This window comes from Seriola dumerili, unplaced genomic scaffold (genome assembly GCF_002260705.1).
Source record: "Seriola dumerili isolate Sdu_G_001 unplaced genomic scaffold, Sdu_1.0 BDQW01000149.1, whole genome shotgun sequence".
Classification (NCBI taxonomy): domain Eukaryota; kingdom Metazoa; phylum Chordata; class Actinopteri; order Carangiformes; family Carangidae; genus Seriola; species Seriola dumerili.
In genome coordinates this window covers 3,763,061-3,774,551 of record NW_019174404.1, presented here as the reverse complement: position 1 = coordinate 3,774,551, position 11,491 = coordinate 3,763,061, and the positions used below count along the sequence as shown (strand labels likewise).

Below are 11,491 nucleotides of genomic sequence, written 5' to 3'. Positions count from 1 at the left end.
GCAAACCTATTCTTTAGCCGCTCCAAGTGCAAAGGTCGCGTCTCCCTTTGCTGCCAGTTATGTGTTGTATTGATGGATGAGCTGTGTCGCCGAGTTGTCAACATCATTGGCGTCTGTGCTCAGCTGTCTGCTTGCAGGAGGTGAGTTAGCAGATGGGCAGGACTGTGCCGTAACCATTCCCAGTGAGGGCCAGCGGTGGGAGTGGAGCGCTGCTCAGTGCGGACCGGACCGCCGCAGGAAAGACGCTCCCAGTCGCCCAAGTTAGCTGGCTAACTTGCCGCTAGCTAATCTGAAGCTTAAAATGTCGACTTTCCGCGCTTTGCAAACTGAACTGGACGGTTGCAGAGTCGAGGGATTGTGCCATGAAATTGCAGCGCCGTGTTGTTGATGTTTCCGAGCCTTGAGTTATGCTCTCACGAAAGAAAAGTAAAAACGAAGCGTCGAAACCAGCCGAGGTACACGGGAAATATGTGAAGAAGGAAACGTCGCCGCTCCTGAGAAGTAAGCGCAACAAGTAGTTAGCCAGCTAGCTCAAGTTAGCATCGGTTAGCCTGCCAACGAAACTTAACTTAGTGCGAAAAAGTACCAAGCTAACAATAACCAACAGGCTGACGTGAATGAGTGGAGACATATTGCGTCATTGTTGTGGCCCATAAGTTTGTAACCAGCTGTTTAATCGCTGTTTTTTTAAACAAACAAGCCTGCTAACCTGGTAACTAGTTCCTCGCTAGCTAAGTGTTCATCAGATTGCTACATTGACATCAGCTGCAGAGTTAAAGGAAAGTTGTGAGATCACGGTAACACTTATACCTACTAAACTCCCCAATTAAACATATTTTGGAGTTAAAGTACTTTTATTTGTAATTGTTTCCTGACGCTATAATCAAGAGAGCAGTTTACTGAAAAGTCAGGTTTGTTGCTAGTTAGCCTACATCTGTCCAGCGGTAGACATTGAATGAGTGTTGTCATCTGTTTTGGTGTGTCTGAACGATGTTAAAGAGATTGTTAAAAAGAAAAACGTGCCCCTTTAACTGACATGTAATTTCTGTTGTATCATTAGTGTTTCTCCCATTAGTAGGAGTGGCTGAAGAAGTATTATTAACATATGCTCAAGTTAAAGTAGCTGTTTTCTATTCTGTGAAGTACGACATTCTTAGTTAAGGTCCTGGATTTGAAATTAAAAGTATGAAAGTAGAATCAGCAAAATGTACTTAAATGTCTCATCATGCAGATTGAATGGCTCCTGTCATTCTTATAATGTATTATGTCATTGCATTATTGATGCATTGAAGTGCAACTGGAATATTTATATTGTAGTTGTTCCAGGTGTTAATTTCATCTACTTTACCTTTCATACTACCCTTTGGTTAGTTAAAGCAATGTTTACATCTTTTATTTTGTATGTTCAATATTTATCTGCCTATAACTATAGCACTGATAGCTGTGTAGTAAAAAGTACAGTATTTCCCTCTAAAATGTAGACGAGTAAAATACAAGTACCTTAAAACTGTTCATAAGCATAGTGCTTAAGTAAGTGTATTTAGTAAGAGTCCTCCAATGCCTATTGGTACTACATCTGTGTTTACTTGACTAATATTGACAGTTGGACTTGCCCTGTTCATCTGGTTGCAGATCTTATGCCCTCATTCATCCGCCATGGACCCACTCTTCCCAGACGCACAGAGGTCCCTCTGCCAGAGATGGGGCCCTCTGCTTACCCTGTGGCACCCAGCCGGGAGCCTGTGGTGTCCCGCAACAAGAGTTTCCTCCGGGCCCCTGTTCAGAGGCCCCCTCATGAGGTGGCCCGCAGAGAGAGCCACCGCATGTCAGCACCCCCATACCTGCCTCGCAGTCTGGGGGATCTGCCCCACGAATATGGAGGCTCCTCACAGTCCTTCCTCACAGACGTGAGCCCCATGTCTGAGAATGGAGATGCTGCCCGGTATTATTACTCCTCTGAACCTTACTATGACAGCCAGCAGCACCAACAGTCGCACCAACAACAGCAGCAGCAGCAACAGCAGCAACAGCAGCAGCAGCAGCAGCGCCAGCCCCAGCCCAGGAGGGTCCCGGACCGCTTTCCTGAGGACTATAGATACTATGAGCACAATGAACACAACTTCCAAAGACTTCCCCGACAGCACACCCCCCCAGCTCCAAGCAGACCCCCTTCAGGTAAACATGAATTGTGTTTTTGCTTCTCACTTTTTAATGGACTTGGAAGGAATTGGAAGTCAGAAAGAATTCAGAGTTTGACAAAGGTCTGGAATTGCATGCTTGGACTACACACATGGTTTTGGAAAGTACATGGCAGGCAGTCATGGTCTCTCTTGAGGGACTTAAGTTTGTGTTTTTATTGCTGTTTCTCTGCAAATTCTGTGGTATGAAAGTGGAGCAGTCATGTTTTAGTGTGAGTGAAATCACAATCACACCAGCAAGCCTACAACTTTTCAGATACATTTTTTCCTTTTTTTGAAGAAAAAGTTGAGAAAACATTGTAGACTTTGGTGTATAGACAAAATGTAGCAGCTAAAGTACCAATGTATGATTGTTTTTGAAAAGGCAAAGTATTTTGGATAGGTTTTGGACCACACAAGCCTCTCTGAAGGGAATGCAGGCTTGTGGTGGTCACTGAACGGCTCAAAAGAGCAATTTCATTTCAGTTTTTTCTGAGGAATTAAATGTGCTCTACATTGTAAATATTAGTATGACATAAGAGTGTAATTTCGGGGGTCATAGGAATTTTCCACCCCCGCCCCAAATGGTAGAGAACCTTTTATTTTGTGGCTGACTCATCGACGTCGCGTACATGCTTTAGTATTATGTCTGGCCCACCTATCACATATCATGGAGCCTTGTTTGGAGTGAAGTTAAACAAGCATTAGGGGCTCTGCATTTTTCACCTCTGTGTTTGCTGAATCTCTCTGCTGGCAAACTAGTAATTTGCAGACCGCCCCCAGTCAAATGTCTCAGCCTCAGCGTGCTCACAAGCATGAATCATCGGTGTATGTACTGCTCTGTGTATAGTTACATTGCACACAAGGCTAATGACTTGTCAGCAGAGATGTTTTGGAGGAGTCATCTACCTATAATCAGCTGACACTTCCTTTTATTATTCCACATATATGTGGGTTATATTCATTTTTGTTTAAAAATAACTGTTTACTGGTGCTAATTTTGAATGGAAATGCTGAACATTGGCTAATGATATAAAATATGGGTAAAAACTGCATTATACAAACGCCATTTGCACACCAAACACTACCGTTTGTTGTTCTATTTTGATTATTACACATAATCACCATGAGCATTAATGATATGATTAGCCACTCATTTGCATTGCATCTCCATTCTGCTTTCATCTATCAGAAGCATTTCTGAGCTTCGCTTGCTGCTAAAATATCCCTGTTAATAGATCCCATCAAACAATCTTTTAATCTGATTATGAGATATTGACCAATAGGATTTTATTTTTTAACATAAAGACATAACATGTACAAACAATATTGATACACATCCTTTTGAATTTCTTTTCTTTATTAGGTCGTGACAGTGATACATAGTGAGTGGCACATTTCACAGTTAAAAGATCAACTGGTAGATAAACAAAGTACTGGTGACACTGTCGAACCTAGTTTGGCATTTCTGGTCTGCAATTCTTTGTTACTTATTGACTGATTATATACATCAGTAATGCTATAGCTGCACTAAGTTAATATCTGTCCAGTCTATCTCTACTATGCACAGTAAAAGGACAAAGCACCTTGTTGCAACAGGAAACACAACAAATTGGTTGCTGGGAGCGTTTAGTCCAGGTCAAAGTGATCTGGGAATTTTTCTCTTAGCAAGGCAGTAAAATCTAAAATCCATTAGCCTTGTTTATCATGAATAATTTGGCTGACAGAATTAGCTGTCAAAAATTGTTGTTGGTAATTGATGCATTCAGTGACCTCTGACCTGATGTCATTAAGTTACTCACTTTGTTTTTTTCTTTAACTGCTTTATCACCAGTTGTAAATACAGCAGTCTACTCTTGACTGTATCCAGTGACATTAGTGAAATGCATAGAGCTTTAGGTCTGCAGAGAGTGTGGCGCTCTGCCATTTCTCTGGAGAAAAGGGCAGAGGAGATGATGATGATGATGATGATGATGATGATGAGGTGGTGGCGGATGAGGAGGAGGAGGAGGAGGAGTGCATTTCTGCAGAGCACTCGCACATTCCGTCCCTTCACTCAGCAGCTGGCAAAGACCTCCAGCTCTGTTGCTGTCACTCTCGTGCAGAATTTATCAGATTGTAGCCGCCATTTTGCTGAGATGCTTCATTCGCCGCACATTCTCTTGTGTTTTCAACCCTTTGTGGGTCCCTGCAGGCTCATTCATTTTGAGTCACCATACTTCTCACTCAGTCTAACTCGTCCCCGCAGCTGTTGGCTCGACATGCCTTGCTGACATTATTCACCAGTAAAAGTACAGGACCTGTTGAGTGAGCCCACTCGGCTGTCTGCAGTGTTTGTGAGCGGTTTGTTCTCTTCCAGTGAAAGCCCCTGTGTGTATGTCTGGCCATGCAGAGATCTCTGCCTTCCTGTCCAAAAGTAACAACACTCCCATTTCCTACCATTCATCAAACGGTGTCGGTCAGAATAAGATGCTCCGTCACAACAGTCAAAGAGTCGCACTCCTCTCTTTTCCTGCTGTATGTACAGTTGCCGCATTACAGTGACCTTTAAAATGCTGTACATCATTCCCCTCCTTTAAATGACGTTTTCCCACGCATGCTGTTTTTAACAAATTTTTAAAATATATTAAGTCTTTCCCAGAGGTGCTGTTAGCTGGCAGCTGCTGTACTGTATGTTTGTTCAGTTATCTCTCGACCTCCCTCTAGGTTTCTAAAAAGAAATGTTTGTTTTCCGCAGGCATAGGTCGAATACAGGCCAAGTCCCTGGGGAACCTCTCCAGTCTAACGGGAGAGGACCTCCCACTTCCGGCCGGCTGGACCGTTGACTGGACCATCCGTGGCAGGAAGTACTACATCGACCACAACACTAACACTACACACTGGAGCCACCCTCTGGAGAGGGAAGGGCTCCCTCCGGGCTGGGAGAAGGTGGAGTCAGCTGAGTTTGGGGTCTACTACGTGGATCACATCAACAAGAGGGCACAGTATCGCCACCCATGTGCTCCGAGGTATGTCATTGAAAACTGAAGCATTTTGTTTTAACAGCATTGTTTTCCACCTCTGCTTTTTTTATGCTTTGGCTCCTCATTTTACGACTAATTCCTGAACTATTCGAAGGACAAACTCAGTAGAAAATGTTCCTGCTGGTTTACATGCACCAAGAAAAAGCTACTCACTTATGGTTTAACAGCCCATTCTGTTGAGTTGTGCATATCGGTTTGATAGGGGTAGAGTAACCTATAAATACTATGTTGCGTCTTGCAGTGTGCCTCGCTATGACCAGCCCCCACCACTACCACCTCCTGTGACCTATCAGCCACGCCCCGCAGAGAGGAACCAGCCGGTGCTGGTGCCAGCTAACCCGTACCACACAGCTGAGATCCCAGACTGGTTGCAGGTGTACGCCCGTGCACCACTAAAGTGAGTACTACACGAATGGATAGGTTCATATAGAAGTTATGAAATGTTATTGCATCTGATTGCTGGCTGTCAGGAGACGTTATACACTTGAGTCTTTGGCTGGGTCACTCAAGGACCGTCACAGACTTGTCCTGTAGCCACTCCAGCGTTGTCTCGGCTGCACGCTTCAGGTCATTGTCCTGCTGAAAGGTGAACGGTCGCTACAGTCCAGAGTCAGGTCGCATGAATTCTGCAGCAGGTTTTCTTCAAGGACCTCTCTGTATTTGGCTGCATTCATCCTTCCCTCATAGCATGATGATGCTACCACCAGGCTTCACTCTAGAGATGGTATTAGCCATGTGGTGAGGTGTCGGATGTTGGGCAGCGTTTTGGAGCTCTGCCCAAAGATATCAGTTTGTGTCTCATCAGACCAGAGGATCTTTTTCCTCACTAGTCTCTTAATTGCCGTTTGGCGAACTCCAAGTGAACCGTCACACACCTTTTACTCAAAGTGGCTTCAGTCCAGCCACTCTGCTATAAAGGCCTGATTGATGGAGTGCTGCTGGACAACCTTCCAGCAGGTTCTCCCATCTCTGCAGAGGACGTCTGAAACTCAGAGTGACCTCTGGCTCTTCTTGCACAGTTACTCAGTTTGGCTGGACAGCCAACTCTAGAAAGAGTCCTGGTTGTTCCAGACTTCCTTTATTTCAGAATGATTGAGGCCACTTGCTCCTAGAAATGGTTTTATACCCTTTCCCTGATTTATGCCTTGCCACAATTTTATTGCAGAGGTCTACAGAGAATTCCTTGGATTTCATGGGTTGGTTTATGTCCTGAAATGCGGTGTGACTTGTGGGACCTTATATACATAGTGGTGTGCCTTTCAAAACTATGTTCAATCAGTTCAGTTCTCCACAGGTGGAGTTCAGTCAGGTTCACTTCTCAACGATAACTAAAACAGAGGCTACACCTCACCATACTTTGGAGGGACTGAATTCAGGTTTTTGATTTTTAATAAATCTGCAAAAAAACACTTTGTGGTTTTAGGTTTCTGAATGTAGATTGACGAGCAAAAAATCTTATCCATTTAAAATTGAATTTCATAACATGGCTCTATGGTGCTGATAGTGGACAGAAACTCCACAGGTGAATCTGATTATTTACCACCAGTCTCTTCCCTTCTACGTCAGGTATGACCACATCTTGAAATGGGAGTTGTTCCAGCTGGCAGACTTGGACACGTATCAGGGCATGCTGAAGCTGCTCTTCATGAAGGAGCTGGAGCACATTGTCAAATCCTACGAGGCGTACCGCCAGGCGCTGCTGTCCGAGGTGGAGGCTCGCAAACAGCGGCAGCAGTGGTACGCCCAGCAGCCCAACAAGAACTTCATGGGGAACATGTGACGTGTATGCGCAGCGGGGACGCCGCGCGGCCACACCTCTCTGAGGTTTCCACAGTTTGGGAGCGGTCAGGGTTTCCTTTGAAATCATGATTGACTCTTAATTGCCTCTTTACCAAACACATCTGTGCCTTCGCTTGATCCAAATATATCAGCCAGGAAGTTAAGACACACATTGGCAGGGGGGCCCTCTTCCCCCCCCCCATGTCACACTTCAATTCACTCATTTTATGAATGACCATGTGACTGAAAAACACTCCAATGAAGAAAAAAAAAAACCTATAATGTGCTACATCTGGGGAGACTGCTCGTGGTGCCATTTCCAGCCACTGCCCTGAGAACTGAGTTGCTGTATGGATTTTAGTTTTTAAGACTGAGGAGAACAGAGTCTGAAAAACTCTGGATATTTGTTCCAAACCATCCTGAGATTGTGCCTTTTTAAATAAATAAAACGCAGCATTTTTTACAATGTCTGCCCATATCGTGTATACACCAGCTACTCCGTCATTTTTTCCTGTGGGAGAAAACGACAGGCAGCTTCTTCTAATTTGTTCCCATATGAAATACTTCATGACTGTTTTTCCTTTGCTTTGTTATCCTCATGAACTGAAACCACACTCTTTTACATTAAACATAAAGTGTGCATTTTCCTTTTTTTTTTTTTTTTTTAATGACATACTGTATGCTTTATGAGACAATCCACCAAAACTTTAACCGATATTTAAGTTTTGATATGAAACACGTCTTTATTTAAAGACCTTTTGATGGATGAAGCATCACATTTGATGCAGTGGTTTGAGCATCTCTCGGCTCTTTGGCATTACTGTAAGTCAGGAATATTCTTGTGTTTGTGTGTATAATGAAACATAAATAAGCTACTGGAACATTTTAAAACTCTTCAGAAGACACATTAAGTTTGCCAAACAAGTGCAATTCAGTTTCTTCTTGTTTCATTCTTTCTGGATATTTCTTGGCTTGGTGATGCCTTATTTTTATGGACTGACACATCTCTTTTGTGATTACGTGGAAGTACAGGTTCTTGGAAGCCTATTCTATTTATTAGCAATAAATAAAACCTTTTTAAGATACTCAGAAATGTCTTAAAGTCCAGGGTTTTGTCTAGTAGAGACTGGTGCTAGTGTTCTATAACTATGTGTTAATAATGTTAGGAAAGATAAATAATTTATGACACCGTAACATTAAAAAAAATGGTGTCAGGAGCCATTTTAAATATGAAAAATATGGGTGGAAAAATGGGTATACATATATATATGTATACCCATATGTATGAGACTGAATGCAAATCAATACACTTCTGAATATCCTAAAAGGGTGTGTGTTTAAGTAACAGTAGAATAGGTTTGTAAAGAACTTGTGCTTCTCCTAAAGGAGTCCTTCGCTATGCAGGAAGGTCTCCGTCACATCTTTTCAGAACCGTGTCATCAGTTTGTACATATCTCGTGTTGTGGATTGCAAATACAGGACATAAGCAATAAAGTCTGCAGTGAAGAAACATACGGTAATGACTTTACAGTTGTGGCCTCTTGCTGCCCCTTTTACTTTGACAAGGAGCCTTAAACAGATTTTATTGAGAGATGTAAAATATATATATATATATATATATATATAATAACAACGGGTCAATGACAATGTGAAAAGTGTCATACATAGAATCTGCATTTACGATTGATTTTCCGGCCTCCAACTTTACTGTTTTGATTCACTCACAGTTGATGTTGTTTGTTGTTTTCAGCCAAAAAAATGCTCTAAAAAACAAACAAAAAAAAAAAAAAATCCACTTTACATTACCTGCTCATCAGCAAACAGCAGACAGACACAGTTAGCAACTAGCTGGTGAACATACAGAAGCATTTAGCAGCTAAAGAGTGAGATATTTCCCTGGAGAGTTGGTGGAGACCAAAACAGAGCTAAAAGAGAGTGAATGTTGGACTTGGGATTCATCGTGTGGCCAGAAATATGACATCGAATGAATGATAATGTTTCTCTCTGTCAGCTGGATGTGTAAATAACCAACTGTTTGCTCGTAAGTTCACCATATTTAAAAGGTGATTATACGTCGGACGTGTTTACAGCTTGTTCCCGAGGCCCCCCGAGTGACCAGAACAATAATTGTTGTAGGTTTACATAATGTAAGAGCCACAGAGGATGTTCTGCACATCTCAATAATTCTTTTTGTGTATCAGGCTTAAAATCCCCCTTCATTCAAAATGTATAACGTATGTGCAGAGTTTGACAGTAGAAAGCTGTTTTCACTTTGATCTGCTGCAGAGAGAAAGTTTCTCTGTGATCATCTTAAATCTGTAGAACAAGTACAAGAAGAATTTGTGTCATAACAACTAGTTTGGAGCCAATCATGGTTCAATATGCAACTATGATGTGGGAACCTGAACCCTCCAGTTCACATACACCAACACTGACTGGACTTCTTATTGAAGTACACTACATCTTTGTGTCCAGCAGTTTAAGTAAGTAAGTATTTTTATATCTTAAAACATGTCTGCAGGGAATCTTTCAAGAAATTACTCAAGTCTGGTTTTCATTAATTTGGTCCAACTTTATTATTTATTTCTTTGTAACTGAAATTTTGCAATGCGTGTGCTGAAACTAAGCAGTGCTGACTTGGAAGAGCTCACCAAGAGGTTGAATCATTTGACCTTTCAGTACACTGAGGCTCCCACGATATCCGGAGTTGGTTTGAATGTTGATGAGGGCGGTTTTAGGAATGAATTCTTAAATCCAAGAAAAGTCATCTGCTTTTTTTTTTCCCCCCTCCTCTTTTCTGACAGATCTTCAATTCATGATTAATTTGGAGCAACGCAGTGTAAACAAATGCTACTTTTCTGACTCGTTTGAATGGACACAGCACAGCCACGAAGAAATGGGATTTTTAAAACCCCTCGAATCTTAAACTGGACGTAGATGGTTCTTTGCGTGAAGGCCTCACTGATGTTGATTATACATTGTGGAAGACTCAAGAAGCCACTCTGCTGCAGTGCCTTTAAATTTTCAACCCTTGAGGTCAAACCTCAGTATAAACTTGCTAAATGTGCATGACAGTGTTCCTGTACTGTTGGTGACCAGATCTACACGGAGGGGGTGAAGAAAAAAAAACACACATTTCGATGCTGCAGCTGTATGTGATGCAGACGTGTTACAGTGCCGTGATTCAGGGTTATTCGATGAGCTAAAAACAATAACCACAATCCTACAAATGTACAGTAACAGTCTACTAAGCCAAAGTATTCAAACACCAAAAAGTGCTGTCACCGATACAAGCCTTTTGTTTACAAATGCAAGCTGCTTTGGAAACACAAAAAGTCGGGGGCCCTGGCCTCTTTCGGCGTGCAGCAGTTTCTCACAGATGATTCAACTTAAGTGTGTGAAGATGATGAAAGAGATGTGGAATGAGGATCCTTTTCCAGAGCAGGCCTGTCGCCCCGCCTAATAACATCTAGCTCTGTTTCCTCGGTGGCCGCAGAATAAAGCTACATTCCTCGGATTTGCTCGAACATTCAGTGAGAAAACACAACAATGGTTTCACCCACCACCTCTACATCACAATGGAAACTAAACACACTCTTTCCCTTCAACCTCAAAAGGCCAAACACACACATATAGAGGATCACCGGGACGCTGCGTAATTACAAAACTGCAAGCAAGACTATAAAGTGAGAGATAATGTCAGCTATGTTGTGTAAACTTTAAACTGTTATTAACTGTGTGTGTGTTGCGTATTTGTCTTTCCACCCGGTGCTGTTATTTCAAAGCACATGCCAGCACGACGCTGCTCCCTGATCCAGAACGCTGTAAACCTCCAAAACAGAGCAAAATATACCGTTTACAACTAATAACTGTGCCATTTAGTGTCTGCATGTAGCCAGGCTGCAGAGGATGTGAAATCATTTTTACATGTTATGGCACAATACCACTTTGTCACAACCATTAAAACTCAATTTTTTTTTTTTATAAAGTATACCTGGTTTTAGAGCTTAAAGATGACGGACATTAACCATTTACCATGCTGATGATGCTTGTAACGCTTCATTATTTAACATACAGTACATATTTTGGCTTTCAAACATCGCAGATCCTAGATATTGTTTCTTATAAACAGCACTAAACTTCAAAGAACAGAACAATTGTCACAAATGGGGGCGGTTTCACAGGGATGATGTGAGAAAAACCCGTCTGATATGAAATAAAACAGCTGACTGGAGGTTGGATATGCCGAGGTCTCCTCTGGCAGAGCGCCTACAGTGTCTGTACAGGTGTTAACTTTTTTCTTTTTTTTTTCCACAGACAAAAACAGTGAGAGACAATGATTCATGGCATCCATCGCTTGAAAGCACGCACCCACTGACTGAAGAGGTGCCTATACATGAACATTATACAATCCGTTATTAGGTTTTAAAGTAGTGAATGTATCGGTGGGGCAGCGCCAATACCAGAATAAAAGAGTGCCTGATGGAAGTGAGGACGTTCCTCGCCCGCCCC

The 11,491-nt window shown here is 42.3% G+C and overlaps 1 protein-coding gene across 2 annotated transcripts; it reads left to right on the top strand.

Annotated features, from left to right (window-relative positions):
• The first annotated feature begins 64 nt into the window (after nt 1–64).
• Nucleotides 65–11,467, top strand: sav1 (salvador family WW domain containing protein 1). 2 transcript variants are annotated; one of them, XM_022750405.1, is made up of 5 exons: nt 65–501; nt 1,633–2,175; nt 4,915–5,185; nt 5,442–5,597; nt 11,297–11,467. In XM_022750405.1, the coding sequence occupies exons 1-5, from the start codon at nt 408–410 to the stop codon at nt 11,307–11,309; spliced, it is 1,077 nt and encodes a 358-aa protein (XP_022606126.1). In that variant the 5' UTR covers nt 65–407; the 3' UTR covers nt 11,310–11,467. The 2 variants fall into 2 exon arrangements, with proteins under 2 accessions (XP_022606126.1, XP_022606125.1); XM_022750404.1 differs by lacking the exon at nt 11,297–11,467 and adding an exon at nt 6,767–8,490 and having other exon boundaries at nt 66–501.
• Nucleotides 11,468–11,491: the final 24 nt, after the last annotated feature.

Bases quoted from the DNA above. Each gene is read 5' to 3' on its own strand.
- sav1 (XM_022750404.1), top strand. From the start codon at position 408: ATGCTCTCACGAAAGAAAAGTAAAAACGAAGCGTCGAAACCAGCCGAG. The intron at 5,186-5,441 runs GTATGTCATTGA...TGCGTCTTGCAG, and splicing joins CGCCACCCATGTGCTCCGAG to TGTGCCTCGCTATGACCAGC. The intron at 5,598-6,766 runs GTGAGTACTACA...CTTCTACGTCAG, and splicing joins TACGCCCGTGCACCACTAAA to GTATGACCACATCTTGAAAT.